At 32.1% G+C, this 25431-nt stretch overlaps 4 protein-coding genes and 1 non-coding gene across 6 annotated transcripts; 3 read left to right on the top strand and 2 right to left on the bottom strand.

The window, feature by feature from the left end:
* Nucleotides 1-6741: 6741 nt before the first annotated feature.
* Nucleotides 6742-9753, top strand: LOC112758108 (HVA22-like protein j). Of its 2 annotated transcripts, none has more exons than XM_025806692.3 (7): nt 6742-6882; nt 7091-7161; nt 7255-7353; nt 7748-7804; nt 7970-8033; nt 8269-8496; nt 9291-9753. In XM_025806692.3, exons 2-7 carry the CDS (start codon nt 7130-7132, stop codon nt 9609-9611), a joined length of 801 nt encoding a protein of 266 aa, XP_025662477.1. In that variant the 5' UTR covers nt 6742-6882; nt 7091-7129; the 3' UTR covers nt 9612-9753. The 2 variants fall into 2 exon arrangements, with proteins under 2 accessions (XP_025662477.1, XP_025662486.1); XM_025806701.3 differs by lacking the exon at nt 9291-9753 and adding an exon at nt 8713-8919.
* LOC112758119 (uncharacterized) lies at nt 9032-10928 on the bottom strand. The gene is made up of 2 exons (XM_025806713.3): nt 10335-10928; nt 9032-9644 (listed from the first exon to the last, which is right to left on the bottom strand). The coding sequence occupies exons 1-2, from the start codon at nt 10764-10766 to the stop codon at nt 9633-9635; spliced, it is 444 nt and encodes a 147-aa protein (XP_025662498.1). The 5' UTR covers nt 10767-10928; the 3' UTR covers nt 9032-9632.
* Nucleotides 10929-12728: 1800 nt separating this feature from the next.
* On the bottom strand, nt 12729-17054 carry LOC112758094 (transcription factor E2FA-like). The gene is made up of 14 exons (XM_025806680.3): nt 16528-17054; nt 15976-16168; nt 15757-15810; nt 15566-15651; nt 15385-15473; nt 15209-15260; nt 14904-14956; nt 14770-14820; nt 14606-14654; nt 14420-14485; nt 14247-14323; nt 13806-14037; nt 13459-13525; nt 12729-13375 (listed from the first exon to the last, which is right to left on the bottom strand). Exons 1-14 carry the CDS (start codon nt 16747-16749, stop codon nt 13251-13253), a joined length of 1416 nt encoding a protein of 471 aa, XP_025662465.1. The 5' UTR covers nt 16750-17054; the 3' UTR covers nt 12729-13250.
* Nucleotides 17055-18165: 1111 nt separating this feature from the next.
* Nucleotides 18166-18245, top strand: TRNAL-UAG (transfer RNA leucine (anticodon UAG)). Its single transcript has one exon. It is a non-coding gene; the product is annotated as a tRNA-Leu (tRNA).
* LOC112758085 (2-Cys peroxiredoxin BAS1, chloroplastic-like) lies at nt 18231-21321 on the top strand. Its single transcript, XM_025806665.2, has 7 exons — nt 18231-18689; nt 19566-19640; nt 19729-19810; nt 19913-19992; nt 20220-20345; nt 20678-20791; nt 20948-21321. The coding sequence occupies exons 1-7, from the start codon at nt 18477-18479 to the stop codon at nt 21062-21064; spliced, it is 807 nt and encodes a 268-aa protein (XP_025662450.1). The 5' UTR covers nt 18231-18476; the 3' UTR covers nt 21065-21321.
* The last annotated feature ends 4110 nt before the right edge of the window (nt 21322-25431 follow it).

Below are 25431 nucleotides of genomic sequence, written 5' to 3'. Positions count from 1 at the left end.
CGCCTTCAACTGGCTGATGAAGGAGGCAAGAGCCAGGCAGATGCAGGGTGCGCACACCGTGTTTCTGGCGCGGAGACAGGTCGGCGCCGGAAGACGAGCAGGCGCAATGGGTGAGCAGTGCAGAACCGAGGCCGACCGAAGCAGTTGCTGCCAGCGGGGGAAGACGCGCGCGAAAAGGGTTGACCGCTGCAGTTCTGATCGGTGCTGATGAAGACTTGAGGTCATGTGGCGCCGTGGCAATGGATGTTGAGTAGCAACCGTGCACCGGTTTGGTGATGAGAGAGGATGGAGAGGGAGAGAGAAATGAAGAGGGAGACCGGTTGAAGGTGTTGGTGACTGTTTGGAATTCCTATTTACTTTGTATTTAAAATTAAAAATAATTTTATAATTAATTAATTTAATTATTATTTAATGTTAATTTTAAAAATACTTCTATTATACACGTTAGTCACTAATTACATTGGCTTCTCATAATATTTTTTTTAAGAAAAATATTTAAAAGAATAAGATATACTTTTTATTTTTTAAATTTGTTCAAAATTTTAAAAAATATTTCTAAGTTATATTAATCTGTTGCGAAACTAAATTTTATTTAAGAGTTTACTGCTGATTAATGAGTTATTGCGTGCACAAAGTAAAATTCGAACTTTCCATACTTTATTTAAACGGATGAGTGAATTGACCACTCCACCAATTCAAGTTGGTTATTAAATGCTTATTATGAAGGAAAACTTCGCACTTCATATGATCATTGGGTGTAATATAAACCCACTCAAATTTTAAGAAAAGCCACTAAAAACAAGTTTGTTGTAGTGTTATACCCAATTCACCATTTTTTTAACAGCATTTTGTGCTTTCAGAAAAAAAGTTTGATTGCAATATACACATCTTGAAATTTGATAAGCAATAGACAAGTAAAATTAATTAGAAAATCTACGTATTCACAAGTATAAGATTTTGATAGTAACATATCTCCTCACAAGTGTGAGATTTTGATACTCATCATACTTCATCATTGCACGAATTCAACATTATTAGTGAAATACATAACATGGAAGAAATCAACATATTAGTTTCCAAATTTCTCTCTATATATAAGGCTGAGATGGAAATTTTGCTAATTAATTTTTTTTTTTTGGAATAATGACATATTTTTCTCTGTTCAGATTTAGGAATAATAATGGCCCACTATGCATCCACCATCATGAATTCTGAGTGTTACAGAGTTGACCATCCCTTAAAAGTTGGCCACACTAAAGTCCATAATCTAATCATGAATATATATTATTTTGGAGTATAAAGGCAAACATAGTAGATTATTAAAAGCATCTCTTTATGGGCTTTGCTTTTGTCATTTCAACATTGAACTCACTCAAAATTGCTGCCAAAAATATGAATACGTGCTTTTAATTTATTTTCTAAAACCCTAATGTATTAATATAAAAATAAATAAATAAATAAAACAGTAATTTATCGGTATGAATCAAGAAATTTTTGTGATTTATTTTGTTCTAGTTGTCTTAACTTAAAACATCAACCTTTTTTATATATGATTAGGTTATCAACATCGGGAAATCAATAATATAATATCTGTAGGGTAGATTAGATTAATATCACCTTATTTTATAAAATATAAAAGTATCAATGGCGGAGTTTGAAATAAAATTTTGGGGAGGCCAGATAAAAAATAATTGTCAATATAATTTTGATATAGACTTCATTTAAGATAAGTTCATCTAACTCTATCTATCTGATTTGGGTGATATTGCCAAATTTGAAGCTTTTTTTCAGGGTCTCGTTTCAAAAAATTAAGGTCAAACTAATCAAAAGCAACTCTTTGAACTTTTGAAGGTTATATCTCACTTTCTTCGTGATTCATTAAAATAGAAGAACTATCTACAAGTGTTGATATTGTAAAAGTTATATGTTCTCCTTCTTAAATATTAACCTTCCTCTTAAAAAATGCATTAATTTTTTAATTTTTCATGATTATTTTATATAAAAATTTGAATATATATCCTGTAAAATGTGTAAAAAAGAAGTTAGAAGGACAAATATTAAAATTTATAATTTTTATTGAATTTTTTTATCAATTTATACAAATACAGTAGTATCAATACTTATTGAATATTCTAATATTTTTTATCATATAAAAAATTAAATTAAATAAACAGTCAAATATAAAATAATATTAAATTATATAAATAAAAATACCTAATTTTTTATTTGAACTCAAATGTAGATGGAATGTTGCTTATTGAATAGAGAGTTGCGAAATGCGAATACACTCAATTCAGTCTAAATCCAACATGTTTTGAATATTTAAAACTAAAAATTATTGTGCAATAAAAGGAAGATATAAAGATTAAACTTTGGTATTTTAAGTTATACTAGAATATTTGAGCCAATTTAACTATTTTTTATTTATTAAAAACTATTACTAATTTTCAAGTGATGTTGTACAATTTAAGTTTTAAACAAATTGATGTATATATATTTGATAATTATCGTTAGAATTAATAAATTTTAAATAAAACTAAAACTGTTTTTGACTTTTTTTATTATTATAAAATATTTTTGATATTTTAATTGATTAACCTAATCTAAATCTGAATATTAATAAAACATTAGAAGTCTTTTCCTGTCAGATATATAAATGCTTTGCTGACCTTAAATCATCATGAAACCTAGCTACCTTCCTTTGAGGGATTTAAATACATACAATTGAATAGAAGCAAAACTAACCCATCATGCATTCATGCATGCACAAGAATAGAGTAATAGACTGTTGAAATAATCATCAATAAATAAATGGAAGAAAGTGCAGGTGCTTAATTAATTATTCACTATGAACAAGCAAAGCATAAATAAATAAATAAATAAATAAATTTCACATAATTCACAACTGGCAAGTATACTAAAAACAAAGAGTACGGATTACTCAAAACTTTAATGCTCAATATTGGGAGAAGCAAAAAAAATAAGACCATGAAAAATTCACAATGGATTTCCATCAAAAGGCATCAAACCAAGACCAAATGTCCCTCCTTACTTGGACCATACTCATTATCATAACTCAAATCCCAATGCATATATTTTACCACCATTATAAAACTGACATCTTATATATACACTTGAAAAATAACTTTTACCAATTCCTTACATATCTTAGCTTCTTAGCTTGTTAAAAATTATTGGTACCTTCCAAGATTTGTTTAATTTAGAAACTTGTCATAGTGAAAGAGTTCATTTTCAATATCATTCTTAAATAAGAAACAAAAGATTGAAAATGGTAAATTCATTTCTATATCTTTTAATTATAGAATATCTAATATTATATTTTAAAATTATTTATATAAAAACTTTAATTGATAAAAAATATAAATAATTATATTTCTAAAAATTATATTCATTGGATAGTGGTTTAATTTATCCTGAATCATTGGTCTTCCATTTCATACCTATCTAACTTGATAGTTAAAACTAATTAAGAGAATCAATGCCCAATAGTTAAAGCTCTTTTAGACATAACAAAAAAAAATTTTAAAATCATCAAAATTTATTATTTTTTATTATTATTTAATTATTAATATTTAAAAATATAAATAAAATATATTGTTAAATTATTAAACTAAAAAAATTAAATTAAAAAATTAATTTAATAAAAAATAATAAATTTTAATAATCTGCTAATATTTTTCATATAATGCATCTAGAAATACTTCTTCCAAAGAAAAAAAAAAATAAAGAAGAAACTAATTAATACACTTTGATCTTACATAACTAGAAACAGAGAACTTCCTTTTATACATTTGGTAGCACATTACTAAACAAAGTTAGAAATATGGAAACATTAAACTTTAAATCCTAAATTACAGATAACATGCAAAAGAAAGAAATTACATAAAAAAATATCTTTCTTTTTTAATTCAAGTGAAATTAGTCTACCTAAAAAGTTAAAAACAATAAAAAAAAATAGAGACAAAAATATAATATTTATATTCATATTTTCGTCTCTATTATGTAATAATCTATAAAACACATGACTACATGACATATTTTCCTAATAATGGGATATGGTAGGTAGTCACGTGAGGTGAAGCTAGAAGTCACGTGACTTACGGTTGAAGTGATGATGAAAGGTTTGAAGTGAATTAGAGAAGACGCCATTGCAGATGTCAGTGAAAGCTCTAAGAATAACAGCATGGTGATGAGGCGAATTCAGCTGAAGGAAACAGTTCAAAAGCTCGCTAAGATCTTGCTTAGTATAAATCTCATTCTCAAGAATCATTTGGAGCATTGAATGCTTGAAATCCAAGAAAGGATCCTCAGAATCTTTCTCAACAGCAACACTACCTTCACTTCCAACTCTTCCGAAACCCTTAACAGTAGAATGCTGCTTCTTCTTCTGATGATGATGAGTCTTCATCATGTTGTTGTTGTCGTCGTCGTAGAAAGGAGAGAATGTGGTGGTGGTGGTGGTGGTGGTGGTGCTTGTGTCGTAAGAAGAAGAAGAATGGTTATGGTGGTGGTTGTTTGGTTTTCGATTGAAGAGGAAGTGAAGAAGAAGCTTGGGTTTTCTTCTTCTGCAGCTTCCACAACCAAGCTTCACAGAAACATTGTTCAGAGTAAGCTTTCTTCTCGAGCTAGCAGCCATGAGACAGAGAGAGAGAAAGAAAGATGATAAAGGAATGAGTTGAAGAAAGTGAAGGTAGGAGGGGTTTTTATAAGTTAACTAGTTATAATTTAAACGATTAACTTTTGTATTTTCTGACCAGCACTTAACTATCAAAATAAAAGTGAATGATCTTTTATTATTAGATGTAATCTCATACCATTAAAAATATTATTGATGACCAATTGATAGTTACAAAACACCAAAATTGCTAGTTCCCTAACATTCCTCTTATTTTTATTTAAAAGTTTTGGATTCGAATCTTACTTTTAATTAAAAAAAATTTATAAAAAAATAGTTATAATTTAAATGGTATAATTTTTTTTATTTAAAAGTATTGAGGTCGAATCTTATTAAATAAATTTATAAAGAAAAAAATAAAAAATGTTCTCAATTTATTTGTGTTCTGCACGTGAATTAATCATAAGGACTTGCTTGCAAGAAAAAAAATGTTTAGTATCTAGGTTTTTTTTATGGAAAAGTATAAGTAGACAATAAAAATGCTAAATAATATAAATAATGAATATATCGAATATTTATTTTATTAGGTGTGTGGATAATTATTTTAATATTAAAATTTAGGTGAATAATTTAAAAATATAATGTATTTTAATTTAATTAATAATTATTTATATTATTCAAAAAAATTATTAGTTATTTAGTCTTTCTTTTTTTTATAGTGATTGCTAGTACTGTACCTAAATTTTTTATGTTTAATTTACTGAAAAAAATAAAAGTTAATATTTAATTTAAATAATATAAATAATTTTAAAATGTTAAAAATTTATCTTAAAAGAAAAGTTAAAGCAAATTTGATATCGGAAAATTGACATTTTTTTATAGATTACAAACGTGTAATCCAATAATATTATCAATTTTGGAATTTTCTTTTTTAATATAGAGCTTATTTTTTAAAAATTAGAATTAAACAAGTTGGATGGTACGATATTTCATGTTTTTCGTGATTAAAAATTTGAATCAAGGGGTTGTATATCCTTTTTCTTTTGTCTAGGGAAAAATTATTTTAATATACTAACAATTAATTAAATTTATTTATTTAGATTATTTTTTAAGTAATACATTTAAAAGTTAGTTATTTTTTATAATATAATAATAATATATGATTCATTGTCTATGACAATAATAGTGATAATGTGTGAAAATTAAATTATAAAAAAATATAATGACAAATTATATTAGTAAATATTTCTATTACTTTTATTCATTCAGGTCATTCAATCAAGGATGATCCATAAACAAGGACTTGTCAGCAGTCACAAGATATTTTCATATTTAAGGTGGAATCTAACTCTAAATTTTTTAATTAAGGAACTAAATAATAAGCCACCAAGTCATACACGTGTAATTTCAAATAAAATATTTAAATTTTGGGTTAATCACAATTTATAAGTACTTAGTCAAATAACTCTCTGAACATCAATCTTCATTTGGTATATGGAGTTAGCTTCAGAAAATAATTAATGATGTTTGTTTCGTTGAAAACAAATAAAATTAGGACCAATGACAAAGCCTAATTGAATGAATAACATGACTATCACCAATTTATCACCACTCACCAGTTGTCTCATATACCATCATTCAATCAACAAAAAATACCTATAAACTAATTAATTCTATATTTAAACACTAACTAATCTTGTAAATACACCCCCTAATTTCTCATCATCCACAAATATTCTCAAAAAAATAAAAAATAAAATTCAAAATTAAAAAATTTCTCTCAAAATAGTTGCATCCCAAAATTAAAGGGAAGCGTCGCTACAAAGAGATACCTTTACACCAATCTCCCTCCTCAAATTTTATTCCAATTTTAAATTATTAAAAAAAGGTAAATAAAAATTAATTATTATTTTTTTTCAAATTTTTCTTAAATGTAGTAACTACTACTCCTATATATATGGCTTTGAAGCTTTGTAGTTGCCTCAAATCTAAGGCTTCTTGGAGCATTTTTTCTCTCTAATAGAAAGAGAGAATCAGAGGCCATTCTTCAAAGAGGATTAAACCCAATCATTTTTCTAAAGTATAATTTCTTTTTTTTTTTAATAAACTTATTAAATAACCTACCTTAGAGGTTGGGTTTTAGGGGCACCCCAATTCCCCACCAAAGAGCGGTTTGAACCTTTTGTGGTGCCTCTGAATCTGACCCTCCTCATTTTCCAATTTTCAGTTATCATCATTTCAATAAGGTATCAATGCCTCCACAAAATCTTTGCAATGTTCATATATAATTTCGAAAATTGAAAAATAAAATCGAACTGAAAAATTATTATTCTTCGTATGTATGCGAAGATTGATCTCACCTAGTGCGATAAGACTTAATTGTTATAGTAATTGTATGTAACAAAATATTTTTTTGAGTTGTGATTTTGATAGTTTGATTTGAATTTTTTTTAGGGTTTCCTCGGATTGTGTTGTTACAAAAAAAAAAAAAATATGATAGGGGACTTTCTTACTCGGTTACTTATGTAAGTGTTGTCTTCTTTCTTTGTTTGTGTTATTATTAATGCTATCTTAATTATGTTGTTAGTTAGTTAATTAATTAATTTTTGGATTTGCAGCCTCATCTTCGGGTATGCATACCCTGGATTCGAATGCTATAAAACAGTGGAGAAAAATAAGGTTGACATTGAAGAACTTCGATTCTGGTGTAAATACTGGTATAGAAATTAATTCCTCATTCTTTTGCAAATTAATTTTTTCTGAATTTGGAGAACAATTTTTTATTCTTTTTTGCTTGTTTCATGTATTTAGTACATTCTCTTTTATTTGTTCTATCTTTGTATCAATATGTACATAATAATAGAAATGGGAGCTCGAAATTTTTGCCAAGAAAAGTATCTTCTTTTGAACCCTAAATGGGGAAAAAACAGAACAAACAGGACACTAATTTGGATGAAATAACAGACCATATACTAATTCTACCTGTTACATGATGATATTGATTTTCATGTCAAATAGATTTGGAATACCAAGAAATAATGTTGATTTTAATTATGTAACCTTTATGATGGATTTCAATTTAAGCCCAAGTTTTCACCCTTTTATTTGCAGGACCATTGTGGCACTTTACACAATCATAGAGAAGTTTGTAGACATATTTTTTGGATGGTAACTTCGAACTTCTTTAATAATTTCTCCTCTATTCTATTGCTAGCAACTGAATTTATTAAAAATTTGAAATACATATCTATAATAATATTACTATTATTATAACACAAATTAAGGCTTTTGATCTTAGCTTCCTCAAGTAATTAACACTTAAACTTTGTGAAGGTTGCCATTCTATGGAGAGGCAAAGATTTTTATGTTCGTCTACCTTTGGAATAACAAAACCAAGGTAAACTAATCTCATTCGTCTTATATACTCAAAGGGATGAAAACTTGCATGCAGTTATTTTCATACATGACAAAAATTAATAGTTAATAATTATCAGATGACAGTTTTTTAATCAAATATGTCGAATCATTAACTAGCATCTTTGTATGAGTAGTTTTAATAAATTCATTCAATAACATTAATTTCTTCATTCATGATGTTGATTTTTTTTTTTCCAAATATTGTTGTAATGCAGGGAACAACTGTTATTTATGAAACAATATTGAAGCCTATTATATCAAGGCATGAGAGTGACATAGACAGAAAAATACTAGAATTTAAGGCAAGGGCAAAGGACTATATCCTCTTTTATTGGCAAATTGCAGCACAATATGGAAGTGGTGCTTTTGTTCAGGCTCTTCAATATGTGGCTTCTCAATCCGTTAGAATGACTGCTAATCCTCCTGCCGCCACTAATAATCAGGTAACAAACCCTAATTTCAATTTTACAATTTTTTTTAACCAATTCATTGTCTTTTTGGTAAACTGGTTTTTAAATTTAAAAAAATTTGAAAAATTAAAAAGAAATAATAGGGGAAGTTCATATAAAAGTATTTTATTAACTTTTATAATATTTTTCAAAACAAAACTCATGTTATATTGATAGTTTATTAAAACAAATCTCATTCTATATATGCAGAAGCAGGCGTGAAAAGGCATATCACAATCTCCAAAAAAATTTAAAAGGAATTAGTATTTGTACTCAAGGATGAGATATAGAGGAAGGTCTTTAATTCTTTTTGTCTTTGAAATATTTTATTCGAAAATAAAATTTGTTGTTTAAAACCTAAAATTTGTACAACAATAGTTCATCTAAATAATAAATAGCGTATCTCAATTTTTTTTACCACAAGTCATAGATAGTGGCCTCGTAGAATTATATATAAAAATATTATTTATACACTAAAATTAACTACAAAAGTCATAGCCGAATATAAATATATTATATACTCTCTCTATTGCAAAACAAAAATGCTATTTGTATATTAAATTTGGCCACTGAAATCAGCCACCAATATATTTGTGTATAAGCAGTTTAACTTATTTTCTATATGTATTTATTCTCTAACATATATTTTATACCAATGGCTGACTTTAGTAGCTGATTTTAATATACACGTAATATAGTCGATTTCAAAATAACCATTTGAAAAGGACAAAAATATCCAATAGTATATGATCGCTAGAGAGAAATGAGGAACGTGCTACGCATTGCAGAAAAAGGAGGAGCAACAAGAAGTGCCTATATCAACACAACCAACACCAATTAATAAGTTGAAGCAAATTCCTTCCCTAAGCAAGACTAAGAAGTGGCCACCAAGCCCGCCGTCGTCGCCGAGCGCCACCACAATTATCCACCGGGGGACTCCTAAGTCCCGAGCCAATAACACGGAGGTCGAGGACGACGGCGAGTCCTTCGGCATGGATGATAGTAGTGTGAGGGAAAGAATCAACAAAGCTCGTGCAAGGCTAAGAAGGTTAGAAGGCTCACAACAAAGTCCTCGTACCCCACGAACACCATTTCGTGATCAAGAATAAGCAAAGTTGTGTAGGTCAAAGTCACCTTATTCCCTGTTTTTAGAAAAATAAAAAATAAAAAAAATGGGGAAGTTGGTATTAGGCCCATTTTTGTTGTCATTTTTTAATTCTTTTTCTAATAAAATCCAAAACTTTCGACTCATTGATATAACTTCATTTTAATTAAATATATCAAAATTATCTAACATTTTTTAATTATTATTTTTATATAAAAATAATTGCACGTAAATTTTTATCTTTTCCTTAGCTAGAATGCTACAAATGCATGAACACCTACTAATAATAAATTGGAAGAGCTAATCAATAAGGGATTTTATATTATTATTAGAATTTAATTTTTATTTACTGAAAAAAATTTTACATAATCATCTAAATGTATATTGTCAAAATTATTTAAGAGCATTAATTTGATCCAATATTATGTAAAATTCTTTACACTTTTTATATATCAAAATTAAACTCTTATTATTGTGATCATTATTATTTTTGTTACAACTTCTTAGAATCCTATAGCATAAGCAATAATTGCATCTATGACTAAGGTTTATAAATCAAGCTAAAGTGTAAATTCCATCAATCTTTAGTGATAACGTTAAAATAAATTCTGCATTTATCCAATCAAAGTGATGTTTCATGTCAACCCAAAAAATAAAAACAATAATCAATTTTCCCCTTAATGAATATTGAGGTTGCATTTGAGAGAGAAAAGTAAAAGATTGATACTTGGCCAGTGATTGCGTGAACTATATATTGGAAAACTCGGTTGAAACAAGCAACTATGTCAGATACGAAGCTCAGGCAAGGAATAATGGCGTTGCGGCGGCGGTGGCGGCGGCTGACGGATTCGAATCTGAGGCGTAGGCGGCCGATGAAGTTTGGGCCTGATGGGCTACATGGTGAAGGTGACATGGGCTGGAGGTAAGCCCAAGCAGCCTGCTTCACAAGCCGGTTGCGAATGGATATGCTGCCACCGCCACTGGAGGATGAGGCGGCAGTGGCGGCGGCGGTGGGAGTTGGGGAGGGGGAGTTCACGGCGGTGAAAGGAAGCATGTCTTTGAGGGAAGTGTAAGAAGAGGAGGATTTGTTGGGGAGTTTGTCTAAGTTGAGGTGTGATTTTTTTGGTGTGGCGGTGGTGGCGGCGGCGGAATGTTCCATGGGTTGGAGTGGGTGTAAGAAAAAAGTGTGTTTTACTTTTTAAGGTTTTGATGTGTTTTGATCAAATAATGGGGAAAACGCGGTGTTTTGAAGAAACTATGAGTGGAATCTATTTCAATGAAAATTGGAATACACAACATAAGGGGGACAATTAAACACGTTGCTCTCTGTTTGTTCTAACGGTTTAGTTTTATGCAATTGTTTACTGTTTTATATATATATTGTCTTTATTTTTCCTTTTCAATATTTTCATATTCTCTTAGTATTTAATAATAATAATAAGAAGCTAGTAAGTAATATTAATAACATCAATTTTCCTATGTTTTTGACCAATTCAGAATTTATTAAAAGATTAACAAAAAAAGATGTTAGGAAGCTGAGCGGAAAGTTAAGAGCACGTTTAGTTGGAAACGAATAGAATAGAGACCATGTCATGCCAAAGACAAAAAGTGGACATATCGCTTTCTGCGTTTTTTGTCAACTTCGATGATCTTCATAATAGGCTTAGTGTATTTTTTATTGTAGTACGGTTAGTGTTTTTGACTAATGTAAAAAGTTAAATGTATTTTTATTTTGTATAGATATTATAAATTTGAAGATCAAATTTAGAATTTTTTTTAATATTATATTGTTAAGAGTAAAATTTTTCGTAATGAATTAAATTATGTGTTAAATACTACTATGGTCATGTAAAGAATCAAATTGTGTGTTAAACACTATGGTCATTTACAAAATGTCACTCACATTTTATATTTTTTTAATTAAAATAATATTTTTTATTATAAAATATTAGTAACGTTTTATTCTTTCATAATTAATTTTTTTTATTATAAAACATTAATGACGTTTTGTGTTATCACCACAATCGTATAAAACACTAAAATGATCAAATATTTTTATATTTCACATTAAAATTATTCATATATAAAAATTTTAGCCTCAAATTTATAGTTTTTATTTAAAAAAAGGTTTATCAATTTAAGAATTAGATTTGTATTTTAATTTTAAAAAATTTTTTGAACATGCAAATTGAATTCTTTGATTTAAGTTTTTTAATTTTTTTTTGTTTTCTTTATCCAAAACCAACCCTTGGTTTTCTACCCCTACCTAAATCCGAACATTTGATTTGTAGTTTTTAATTTAAAAAAAATTGTCTCTATATCCATAAAAAACACAAATTTTCCATAATTATGCATAACACACTCCTCCAATTCATTACCAAAAAATAATTAGCACTTCATAATATTCAGCACAATTTAATCAATTTATCATTTATATATCCAATAAAAATGATATAGTAAATTTTGCCGAGTTTTTTTTCCTTTCGTTTCCCGTTAAAAAACAAAACAGACAAATACATTATTAGTCCTTATTAAATATACTTAACGCGTGTTATAATGGTGATATCAAATCACTTAGTACTAAATTATAGTTTAATTTTAATCTATGTACTCAGAACATAGCATTTCATGTACTGGTAATTACAGTTCCTTCTAATGCAAAATTCATATGAAAATGAAGTATCAACAAATCTTCTAATCCGTACATTGATTCGTCTTTTTTTTTTTTTTTTGTTCTTTTTACAAGGCCAATTTTAAGACTCTGTTCATCTCAACCACATCTTACCCCAGAAGCAGAACTGTAGAAGTAACAGTACATTATCTTCAACGCCAACTTTTAGCCATAACAATTAATTATCTTATCTTTAACCCTAAATAAAATGGACCACTGTGAGACAATAAATAGATGAACACACAAAGTAACAAGAAACAATAAAAGATTTGGGCCATAACCATTACTGCAGTTTGAAAATCAGTGTTTTGCTTAGGTTAGAGATACCTGAAGCTACAATTCCAATAATTGAACGTCTTCATCCCCAGGTGTGCTTTATTAGTTTCCAGAAAGCTCCAATGAGTTCAGCAATCACCATCCATATAAAAAATAAATTAATGAAGAAATGAATTGAAGACCAATGTAGAGGGAAATGTTTGATATGATAGTGTCGCCACTGTTAATGCAATGTTTACAAACAGCAAGAATGATGGACCTATCCTACCATAATAACAGGACACTGTTGGCAGTTTTGTCTGCTCTCAGCATCTACATAGTTCCTCTGTTCTATTGAGAAATTGGACCCAAGATGCCGCAGACTTTGATAAACATGGTCAATCATATAACCAGATTATGATTGTGGAGTCTACCTAAGTTTGCATTTGGCAAAGTAGCAACATTTGCTGTAATAATTACCAGCTGTCACCACTCTACTTCATTGCTGAATCCTCCATGAGCATAGTATATCGTCCGTAACTAGTTTAGTTATAAGTTATAGCAGACGGTCATGACATCGATGAAGTATTTCAGCAATTCGCATCTTGACATTCAACAACTAACGAGCATCCTCATATTCCCAAGGCTAGCAACTACTCTATTTTAGTACATTATCTCTGTGCAATAGCTGAAAGCTAACCGTTGTCTCTAATATAATCACCTTTGATTAGGATTAGTTACAGTGGATGGAGTTTCAGCGATCCCAGATGATGGAGTTTGAGGCCTAGGGATACTTCCGAAGTCGGGATGAAGCATGTCTACCCCATTCCAATCAACACTAGCTGTTTTGTTAAGTTCAGGATTACTTAATAGAAGACATAATAATAAAAGGAAAGGCGCAAAAAGCATTCGACATGAAGGATACAATCTGTTCTCCACATATCTGTTATGCTAATGTCAGCATCTGATAGAAGCCAATAATCTGCATCATTCTACAAATATTACACCATGGTCAGCAATGCAATAGGAAGAAACATGAAAAAACAACTGAAGGATCATAACTTACCATCAGAAGAACGTGTTCATTATGACGGGATTTATACTAATATAGCCAATAAAACTACCTTGAAGGTGAGGATGGAACCTCTCACATATAGCAGATGTGTCCTATTTAATAAGATATTAAGCTAGTTCCCTTCTCACTATCATGGTATTACCTCACTTCCCACCTTTTAGTTCAAGATAAAATCATGTTGGTTATGATTTACTTACATCAGCATCTGAAGGGACAATCTTCATCATGCCCCCACCAAAGTCTTGTGATGTGTTTAGATCAGAGTACGTGTGAGAGGGGATCTGAGGTTGAGGTTCTAGTCCTTTTGCACTGCACTCGGCAGGAACTGTTTCTGCCACTGGTGGTTCATTGGACCCTGAACTCGAAGGAAGCGGGAGGCTCACAGGGGGCTCAGGACCATTTATCTCTTCAAATCTCTCTTCGAATTGACTAAAATAGTTTAGAAGTTGCAATGATTAAATGGAAATTGCATTACCAGATAAAATGATTAGAAAGTGAGTGAAAAATATTACAACCTCGGCAAAATAGTCAATAGGAAATAACAGAAACAAGTAAAGAAAGTTAACATTGGAAGAAAAACAAAAAAAAAATGAAAATATTCAGTAGTACCAGCCGACTGAGGCAGCTATACTCTGTACCTGATAAGGTAAACATCAATGGGCCCCATAGTACTTCTAAGAATGATCCTATATCTCCTCTGCAGATAGTCAACAGCCTGATGCATATAGAAGCAACAATTCTCCATCATGCTCAGAAACACCAGTTTTAAGATCACAAACCTCCCATCACTAAATATATGGCTTGAACTTACTTCCTCGGGATCAGGGACTTCTAGGGTGGTTCCATGTGGAGCTTTAATTGCTATCAGGGTTTCATTCTGCACGTTAGAATTCACTGGTTTTAATAGAAAGTAAAGCTCAATAGTAATCAGCACAAAAAGAACACAGCAATGTTCATAGTGAAAATTAGAAGGGGGGAGTGCAACACAGGACCTCACCTGGAAGCAAGGTACGGCCTTAATATCTTCTTCAGTCACAAAAAGGAACCTAAAAAATTGATTCAGAATGTGTAAAAGGTCATCAATGAGTGATAACAGTTTATTTTTCCCTAATGAAGGTAGGCTGGAAAATGAATCTAATAATTAAATGAGGAAGAAATTACTTCTGCTTATTTTCATCTTCACTCAAACTCCTAAGCCTTTCTTGCATTTCCCTGCCAACAGTTTAGAAGGATAAAATATTCAGCTTAAGCCAACAATGCTAAGTAGCAATTTTTGTGCTTTTCCTAATGCAGACCTTATTCGGTCATCTAATCTATGCTCTTCCAAGGAGAGTTTCTCAACTTCTTCCTGCAAGACAAAGCCAGGCGGTTGACAGCATAATTAGCAATATGCATATAGATGCTAATAAGTAAACCTAATCCTATTTTTATCTCATGAATCATGATAAGGTCTACGACCAGTAAACATAAGTGCATCTGTTGACATCATGGATGGAAAGAAAGATACATGACCATGCTAATGACAGTGATAATTCTCTAACAAATAATTCCTGGAGTATCAACTGATATCTCACAAGAAAACAACACCTATACCACTTACCTTAAGCATCGAGATATCACCATCCACGTCACCGGAAGAAGATTCTGTTCCCCTACATTCAACAAGGTTAGATTGTAAGACCTATAATTATTTTGATCTTAAATGCTACATTACACATAAGAGGAGCTAGATATCCCATAGAAGAATAAAGAACTACTAAATCCATCACATATTACTTCCAATGTATTCTGTTCTTGAGCTTCTTTTCAATGAGACCAATGCCTTCCAAAACATTAGTTATGTCATATATCCTCCTCTTTTTCACCTAAACCAAAAGGATAAAATTTTACATTGAGATGTGCTAAGAGAGAATAAATACCGTAAATTACAATGACAGTAATTTTAAGTTAGAAGGACCTCCAAAGTTTCTGCTGCTTGATTTAGGTCAAGATTACCATCTTCTGAATGCTTTACCAAATTGACAAACTTTTTTGTCAACATACCTGTGAAGTTCGAATACAATTTAGTTATTCTTTTCTCTTGGAAAGATCACAAAATAGCCTTATCATAAAAGAAGACAGGAATCCAAAGAGTGCATGTAATCTTACCTAAGGAGTTGTCATAGCGACAGCTTCCAGCAGGAGTAAGAGGAGATGGGGAACCTGCACATCATCAGAAACTGTCTAATGAAATTTACTATATTACAAAGGCGGTACTGCAACTAAGAAATGGATCTCAAGTTGCATCCAAGAACTAACTAAAAGATTCTGAAATAATCAGGGAACTTGGTTCAATACTTCAAGTCTTCAACATTAAAACTTCCTCACCAGAATTGGAGATGGGAGTCTGAGGGCATTGCATTCCTTCTTTGGAAACCTTTGACTTAGCATGCGTCCTTCCCCCTTTGGACGACACTGGAGTTTTGAAAGGACTACTTGCTGCGTTTGCTGATCCAGGAACATTACTAAGCTTTTGCGAGTCTCCTTCAATATTAGTCATTCCACCCTTCCTCTTAATGTGCTGGAACCACCAGCAAGATGAACAGAGAAATATAGTTATAATTATGCAACCAATCAAACAAGAGTAATAGTCTATACTTTTTATCTTTATTTACTTTATATTATAAGTTTATTTGAACATGCTCCTCTCTCTCTCTCTCTCTCATGATACAAAGAACAAATTGAGTATATAATTAAATTAAAATTTCACCACTTCAATAGTAAATCAAAATCAAAAGCATATGCACTTATGCAGCCAAATCCAGCAAATTTCAGAGTAAGTAAACAAAAAGAAAAGGAACAGGAACCAAATAAAAATTCATTTTCATGAAATGAACCGCAGGAACAGTGAGAGCGTGAGAGCGAAGAAGAAGGACTCACCGGAGATCTAACAACAACGACTTCAGCCTGTTGATCGGCGGCGAGTTTCCTGCCGGAGTCAGGAGCACCGGAGGCGGAGGAGAAGCTATGGTACTCATCCGGCTGAGCGAACGACGGCTTCATCGACGCAAATGCGAGGTGGCGCTTTAACGGCGGCCGGATAGGGACGCCAGAATCATCCGGCTTGGTATGCTGCGGCGGAGGTCCAGCGCCGCCGGACATGGAGCGGCGAAGAGGAAAAGAGAAAAGAGGCGATCGCAGTTTTCGGAGAGTGGGAATGAGAATTTGGCGGGAAAATGGAAGAAAAGGAAGTTTTAGGGTTTTAGAGAGAGAAAGTGTTGAGGTTTAGAGAGAGAGAACAGAGGAAGTTAGGCGAAGGGGCGCGTAAGAGCAGAAAACGAGGGAATGAAAGGAAGGAAGGAGGGAATTTTGTTTCGGATAGATGTGGAGGGAACTCAACTCCTTGCGCTGTTCCGCATATTAAAAAAAATAAAGTAAAATAAACATAAGATTAAAAAGAGAAAAGATGATGAGTGAAAAATGGTCGCTACTTTATTTATGTTGCCTTATTCATTAGGCAATTAACCATTAACCATATAGGTATTATTGCTTGGATTCTGTATTGAATGTACGTAAAATTGTAAATATGTTAAACTCTGAAGAGGAAATTCTGATCATTATGAGTTATCATATTCCTTTTGTTGAATTATTTGTAATCAGATAATATCTATAATTTCAAAAGAGTTTTTTTTTTTACTTGTCTTATTATATAAATAATGTTATAAAATTATTTTTTGACACATTTTTAGGATAGAAAAATATTAAATGAATAAATTGTTTTTTAATCAAATCTAACCCAAGTTTTTATGTCTTCTTATGTGTTTTTTTTAACTAATTTTTATTGTGTCAATAAATTATTAAATCAACTTAATTAAACTTAATTATTAAAATGACTTGGTCATGTAGCATACTAGCATTACTATTTAGTATATATTTTATATTATTATATATATTTCATATAAATATTAATTAGTAATTGATCTTTAATATATATATATATATATGTGTGTGTGTGTGTGTATAATTTTGTTGTTTTGACAATACAGAAAAGAATATTGTTTTGAGATAATAAATTAAGATTTAGTTCTAATAAAACGTTGGCTGTAGATTAAAATATAAAGTGTAATATTTAAACTTTTTATTTGAACAATGATGGTTTTTTTATTATTTAGGAGCAATATCAATGAGAAAAAAAATGATTATATATTATATAGGTATAGTTATTTTTGTGTACATTTTAGATAAAGTTTTAATCATGAACATACATTTACAAAAAAAAATATTAATAATACTTAAAAAATATATAAACCAATTATATTAAATATACACTAAAATCAGTCACTAATATAAAATGCTTATTAAAATATAAAATAATATTAAAATTAAGTTAAATAATACATGTATTTATATAATAACATACAGTAATTGATTTTGATATATAAATAATATTTTTGTATATATATATATATATGAGTGTATCTTAAATAAAAGTAACTTTTATTTTTATGAATAAATGGGGATAATTAGAGAATAAAGAACCTTCTATATAGCTGTTTTTGCAACTAATAGCTCGCAAATGACAGTTTGGCCGAGTGGTCTAAGGCGCCAGATTTAGGCTCTGGTCCGAAAGGGCGTGGGTTCAAATCCCACAGCTGTCAGTTTTTGTTTAACTCACGGACTGGGTTCGTGTATGTCTTCTTAATTGTATTGGGACCACTGTTTAAGTCACTAGGCTTTTCTCAACCAACCAACTCTCTTTTCTTCTACCCTCTCACTCTCAGCTTTCTCCACACTTTATCTTCTAATCTCATCTCATTCCACCAACACACACTAAACAGAGAAAGAGTGAGTGAGTGAGAGAGTAGAGTGTGTGTCGTGTCTCATTAACAATGGCTTGTTCTTCAGCAGCTACCTCTGCTTCTCTCTTCTCTTCTTCAACAAGACCTCTTCTCTCTCCCAAACCCCTTTCTCCTTCTTCCTCTCTCTCCATCCCAAATTCCCTCAAACCCTCTCATTCTTCTTCTGCTGCTGCTTTCTCTCGCTCAATCTCCATCAAACGCTCTTCATTGCATTCTCGCCGCAGCTTCAGTGTTAGAGCCTCGGTAAGACCATTTTTTTCTCACTGGCACTGACCCATTTTGCCTCACCCCTTCATTAATGATGGGGATGCTTCAAGTTTTGATCTTTGTAATGGGTTATTATTGCTTGTTTTTTTTGCTTCCTATGTGTTTGTGTATTTGTCTCTATGGTGTCATTTTCTTTACTCTTAATATCGGTGTGTTGTTACTTTGTATATGTACCATATTATGTTGTTGTGAACTATATGATGCTGTTTTCAGATCATGATGATAGGATTATTGAAGTTTTTGGCATTGTTAGCTGTCTTAGTGTTAGACTGATGCATACATTAGTGGAACAAGAGCAAGTATGATTCACAGGATTTAAGATGTTGTTGAGCTTTCGTTATTCAAAGTTTTGGCTTTTAGGCATCAAGCATCGTGATTTTATAGAATCAACAATGCTCCAACAATGTTATTTACATTAACAAACCTTTTCCCACCGGGTGGGGTTGCCTACATGGATCCAAAAACATCGTTGCATCGTGTCCATGCATTGGGATGGGACAAAGTTTTAAGTAACTTAGTTGTCGCAAGCCTAACAAATCCCTACATGAATCCAAAGACATCGATGTGTCGTGGCCATGCATAGGGATGCAACAAAGTTGTGTCAAAAAATTCTAAAGCATATGAGTGACAACGAAAGTAAAAGAGTGGGAAAAGGATTGCCAAGTTGCAAAGATTCGCTCTCCTATTGTATCTAGTAGATGTGCTATGGTTGTCTTCTTTATAGTTGAGTGTTGTAACTTCATTGTTGACAGAAATGAAACCTAAACTTAGTTTTTCGTTTTTAGTTTATTTTTATTACTTGACCTTTAAAGTAAAATGTTGTTTTGCTCGCCTTTTTTCCCCTTGCAACAGAGTGAACTTCCATTAGTTGGAAATACAGCCCCAGATTTCGAAGCAGAGGCTGTTTTTGATCAGGAGTTTATCAAGGTAGTATGCTGCCAGCCTTGGCGAATATCACTGAAATTTTGTATCTAGTTGCAGCATTTTTTTTTTAATTAAAGCATTGTCATTTCAGGTAAAACTCTCGGAATACAAAGGGAAGAAGTATGTTATCCTCTTTTTCTACCCATTGGACTTCACCTTTGTTTGTCCAACAGGTTACTCGAAATCTTAGTTAACTTTAATCAGATTGCGATAATTGTGGATCAATGTTTCATTCCGTACAAAGTACAAACCTAATGTTGGTTACCTGTCCACAGAAATCACTGCTTTCAGTGACCGGTATGCAGAGTTTGAGGCATTAAATACTGAGATATTGGGCGTTTCAGTTGATAGTGTGGTGAGTTGGATTCAACTGATCTTTTGATTATTGTTTTCAAAGCTAATGGTGATAATATTACAAATAGATTACCACTAGAATGCACAAGAGATGGTTTTGTTAGAATCTAATAGATTCTCTATACAACTGTCAAGTACTGAGTTATAGGCACTTATAGCAGTATAGGCTATATTACAAAATTTCTGGAATTTTCTTCTTGATTAATGGTGCTATTGTTATTGTTATAGTTCTCACACCTTGCATGGGTTCAAACGGATAGAAAAGCAGGTGGTCTTGGCGACTTGAATTATCCGCTGATTTCCGATGTCACTAAATCGATATCAAAATCTTACGGCGTCCTCATCCCTGATCAGGTATGTTCTGACAAGATAGTTTGAAAATTTGTTACCTATGGCAAGCTGGTTTCAAACAAGTATTATCTAGTTTATCTGTGCTCTCTCCTCTCGTGTAATTTTGCGAGTTATCAGAGCTGCTATTGGATTGAATCATGTCTTTTAACACGTCTGATTTTTCCTCTTACCCCTGCCACCGATGATATTGTTCACTTCTCTAAGATCAAATATAGGAACACTATCTAGGCGATATCTGTATTTATATTGTTTAAATGTTGGCACCAAAGTTCTTGCTTTTCGATTCATCTCTTCGAATTTGTGTCATGATGATTCCAACACATTCAACGAATTAGGGGATCGCTTTGAGAGGGTTGTTCATCATTGATAAGGAAGGGGTTATCCAGCATTCCACCATTAACAACTTGGCAATTGGTAGAAGTGTTGATGAGACAAAGAGAACACTCCAGGTAAATCATATACACTCAAGTACTCAACAATGGCATCACCAAAATTCGATTTAAATTTCTATGCGCTGTCAGTATATAGCAGTTAAACTCATCTGTTTATCATTTTTATTGCTCACACATGTTTCGCACACCCTTTCATTGGCATTGGTTTTGCAGGCCTTGCAATATGTGCAGGAGAACCCGGACGAAGTTTGCCCTGCCGGATGGAAGCCCGGGGAGAAGTCAATGAAACCAGACCCCAAACTTAGCAAAGAGTACTTTTCCGCGGTGTAACGAGGATCATAGTTAAGAGTAGCCGTTGCGCGTATATGATGATCAGAGTGATTGTGCAAAGGTCTTGTTTCTAATGTAACTTTAGTCCTTTTAAATTTTGAGCTTTAGGGTGTGGGAATAAGTGTGAAGTTCACTATGCATCAATTTACAATTGCTTTTGATTATAGTCTTTGTATCTTATGTTCTCATTGAACCATTAAGATGGAATTATTTGATTAAACCAAAATGAGATGATTCTTCCTTTTTCTTGAAATAAAGTCTGTGTTTGGGTTATAATATGAAAAATGTTATAGCATACAATTCATGGTTTAGAATTTCTTTTTACCCCTACTTGTACTCATAGATGACATTATTTGATACATATAGTTATTGTTAATATGTTAGTCTTTGATACTTAATATGGATTTTAAAGTATGCGTATATTTTTGGGGTATTTAAATGCAAGATTTATTGTTGGTGAAAAACATCTTTATCAATCATGCATGCAAAATTTGGTCATTTTTTTTTTTTGTAAATATTAAAATCAGGGCCTTAGAGGTGGGTATAGTTTTTATGTCAACAAAAATGTTGTTTGTACACAAAATCAACAATTTTTTATGTATAAATATATATATAGTTAAACCAATTTGAGTTAGTCTAGTAGTTACTTCATTAGTTTGTTTACAACCCATCCGACAACAACAAATTCTTAAATCTAACTATATAAATAATTTATTAAATATATTTTGCCACATAAAAAACTAATATTAGATTGACTTTTTTTATCGAAGATAGGAGATTTAAACTTGGGACCTCTTAATTGAGTATGGAAAAATTATGCCATTTGAACTATAACTCATTGGCCTGTATTAGATTATCTTGCAAATTGAAATTTTGGACTATGTATTTTAGATATATAAAATATATGTTTAATTGTGAAGTATATATAACGTATGCACAAAATTTTATTGTTGGAACTGAGTTATTCAAAATTTTGGTGACAAAGGTGGTTAAGTAGATAAATAAATTCTATAAATTTTTTATTTTATTTTATACTCCTTAGGTTACAACAACAAAGGCTTGTCCCACTAAGTGGGGTCGGCTATATGAATCAAATGATGTCATTATGTTCTATCATGTATCATGTCTACAGAGAGACCGTTTACATGTAGATCTCATTTGACCACCTCATGGATGGTCTTCTTAGGTCTTCATCTGCCTTTCGCCCCTTGTCCATCTTCCATTTCATCCACCCTCCTGACTGAGTGTTCTATCGGTCTTCTTCTCACATGTTCAAACTACCTGAGACGCGATTCAACCATCTTTTCCACAATGGGTGCTACTCCAACTCTTTTCCTTATATCTTCGTTCCTTATTTTATCCAATCGCGTATGACCACTCATCTATCTCAACATCTTCATCTCTGCCACACTCAACTTATGTTCGTGCTCCCCTTTAGCCACCCAACACCCCGTACCATAAAGCATAGTCGGTCTTATAGCGGTGCGATAGAATTTACCTTTAAGTTTTAAAGGCATTTTTTTGTCGTATATAAAACCAGATGCACTCCGCCATTTTGACCAACCTGCTTGGATCCTATGATTTACATCTTGTTCAATCTTTCCATTATCCTGTATGATTCACCCAAGATACTTAAAACTTTTAACTTTTCGTAGGATATTTTCTCCAACCTTCACGTCTATATTAGGGTTTTTCCTTCTCAGACTAAACTTACATTCCATATAGTCCATCTTACTACGGCTTATGCGCAGACCATACACTTCTAGAGCTTCTCTCCATAACTCCAACTTTTTATTTAAGTCTTCCTTGACTCTCCCATAAGGACGATATCATCGGCAAAAAGCATGCACTTCCAAGACTAATGTGAAAAGGTATGGACTTAAGGATGATTCCTGGTGTAATCCTATACCAATAGAAAATTCCTCTACCACACCACCTTGAGTCTTCACACTAGTTGTGACCCCATCATACATGTCTTTAATTGCACGAATATATGCGATCCTTACTCTCCTCTTTTCTAAAACCTTCCATAAGACCTCCCTTGATACTCTATCATACGCTTTTTCCAAATCAATAAACACCATATGTATATCCCTTTTATTACTATGATACCTCTCCATCATCCTTCTTAATAGGTATATCGCTTCAGTGGTAGATCTGTCTGGCATAAATCCAAATTGGTTCTCTGTTACTTGTGTCTCTTTTCTCAACCTCCGTTCTATCACCCTTTCCCATAACTTCATGGTATGACCCATAAGTTTGATCCCTCTATAGTTTCCGCAACTTTGTATATCCCTCTTATTCTTGTAGATAGGTACCAAGGTGCTCTTTCTTCATTCATCAGACATCTTCTTTGACGTTAAAATCTCATTAAAAAGCTTGGTTAACTAGTTGATGCCTTTTTCTCCAAGACCCTTCCAAACCTCAATCGGGATATTATCAGGTCCTACTACCTTACCATTTTTCATCTGCTTTAGAGCCTCTTTTACCTCGAAGTCTCGAATCCTTTGATAGTACGCAAAGTTTTGATCTTCTTCCCTTGTGCATAACTGATCAAGGCTCGGAAGAGTCTTCTGTCCCTCGTTAAATAACTCGTAGAAGTAGCTCTTCCACCTTTCATTAATCTTCTCCTCTTGAGCCAACACCTCTCCATCCTTATCTTTTATGCACTTAACCTGATCCAAATCTCTCGTTCTTCTTTCACGGCTCTTTGTGATTCTATATATACCTTTTTCTCCTTCTTTCGTACCCAAAGACTAGTAGAGACCCTCATATGTTCTTGTTCTTGCTTCAGTTACAGCCACTTTTTCTCTTTCTTAGCCGCCTTATATTTTTCCCAATTATCTACGTTGCGGCATAAAGACCACTCTTTAAAGCACTCATTTTTTATCTTTATCTTTTCTTGTACATTCGCATTCCACCACCAGGACTCCTTGTCTCTTGGTCCTATTCCTTTAGATTCACCAAAACTTTCTTTTGCTGTTCTTCTAATAACTTATGCCATCTCTCTCCACATCTCTTCCGCGCTTCCATTCTCATCCCACTTTACCTCTTCTCCTACCCGTCTTAGGAAGCTTCTTTATTCATCACCTTTCATCCGTCACCACCTCGTCCTTGGGTTCTTCGTATGATGTCTTTTCCTCAACTTTTGCTCAACGCGAAAATCCATGACGAGCACCCTATGTTGTGTTGTCAAACTCTTTCCCGAGATAATTTTACAATTAATGCAAAATTTTCGGTCGACTCTCCTCAACAAGAAGAAGTCGATTTGAGAGCTTGTCATGCCACTCTTATAGGTTATAAGATATTCATCTCTCTTTTTAAAACAAGTATTTGCGATGAGAAGATCAAATGTTGAGGAAAAGTCCAAAATAGTTTTACCATCGGCATTGATCACCCTGAAACCATGGCCTTCGTGAATACTCCCATATCCAGTCACTTTTCTCCCAACATGGCAATTTAAATCTCCTCCTAAGAAAATCTTATCTCCAAAAGGTATGTCTTGAACCAAACTCTCTATATCCTCCCAAAACCTTATCTTGTGTTGTTCGTCCGAACCCACTTGGGGTGCATAGGCGCTAATCACATGGAAAACACCTCCCTCCACCACAAGTTTGATAGAGATGATCCGATCGCCCACCCTCTTAATATCCACTATGTCCTTCTTTCACTGTTTATCCACAATTATTCCAACCCCATTCCTATTCTTCACCTTTCCTGTATACCAAAATTTGAAACTGGAAGTATCCAACTCCCTAGCCTTCGCACCAACCCACTTTATTTCTTATAGGCACATAATGTTAATCTTCCTCCTTATCATGGTGTCTACCACCTCCATGGACTTTCCTGTTAGAGTGCCTATGTTCCATGTCCCAAATCTCAACCTTCTGTCGCTCTGATCTTTACCTTTTACTTTGTGAACTAACTTATTTATCCTCATTCGTTTACGAAAACGCGAGAATCCTTGCTTATTTAACACTATATCCGGACACCGATACAGTAGCTCTTGCTCATTTGACACCATACTCAAGTTATACAACGCGTTGCTTTCGGACAACGACTTAATTTTAGCACAATAGTGTCTTTGATTCATGTTGCTTGTTATAAACATAATTTAGTTTACAACTTCTCTATGAAAATTTCTCTAATCACAGAAGGAATAATAAGCAAGTTGTATGATGGAATCATGGAATTTTGCCAGAATTATTGATGCTAAAAAAATGCCATGATAATTTATTTTCAATAGAAGATTGTTTATTTGACTAAGCTAAAAAGCATGGGATATCAAATTATAAATATCATTGTCCGGTTGTTCACAAAGATAAACTATATATTTAATTATCATTCCAAATTTGTTGGATAACATC

Source organism: Arachis hypogaea, chromosome 2 (genome assembly GCF_003086295.3).
Source record: "Arachis hypogaea cultivar Tifrunner chromosome 2, arahy.Tifrunner.gnm2.J5K5, whole genome shotgun sequence".
NCBI classification, from domain to species: Eukaryota; Viridiplantae; Streptophyta; class Magnoliopsida; order Fabales; family Fabaceae; genus Arachis; species Arachis hypogaea.
This window is presented reverse-complemented; position numbering and strand designations above follow the sequence as displayed.

Coding starts and splice junctions, on each gene's coding strand:
- LOC112758094 (XM_025806680.3), bottom strand. CDS start 16,749: ATGTCCGGCGGCGCTGGACCTCCGCCGCAGCATACCAAGCCGGATGAT. Junction 15,261..15,384: donor AAGAACAGAATACATTGGAA/GTAATATGTGAT, acceptor TGTTGAATGTAG/GGGAACAGAATCTTCTTCCG. Junction 14,655..14,769: donor GAAGATGAAAATAAGCAGAA/GTAATTTCTTCC, acceptor TCAATTTTTTAG/GTTCCTTTTTGTGACTGAAG.
- LOC112758108 (XM_025806692.3), top strand. CDS start 7,130: ATGATAGGGGACTTTCTTACTCGGTTACTTAT. Junction 7,162..7,254: donor TTTCTTACTCGGTTACTTAT/GTAAGTGTTGTC, acceptor TTGGATTTGCAG/CCTCATCTTCGGGTATGCAT. Junction 7,805..7,969: donor GTAGACATATTTTTTGGATG/GTAACTTCGAAC, acceptor AACTTTGTGAAG/GTTGCCATTCTATGGAGAGG.
- LOC112758119 (XM_025806713.3), bottom strand. CDS start 10,766: ATGGAACATTCCGCCGCCGCCACCACCGCCACACCAAAAAAATCACAC.
- LOC112758085 (XM_025806665.2), top strand. CDS start 18,477: ATGGCTTGTTCTTCAGCAGCTACCTCTGCTTCTCTCTTCTCTTCTTCA. Junction 19,811..19,912: donor CACCTTTGTTTGTCCAACAG/GTTACTCGAAAT, acceptor ACCTGTCCACAG/AAATCACTGCTTTCAGTGAC. Junction 20,792..20,947: donor AGACAAAGAGAACACTCCAG/GTAAATCATATA, acceptor TTGGTTTTGCAG/GCCTTGCAATATGTGCAGGA.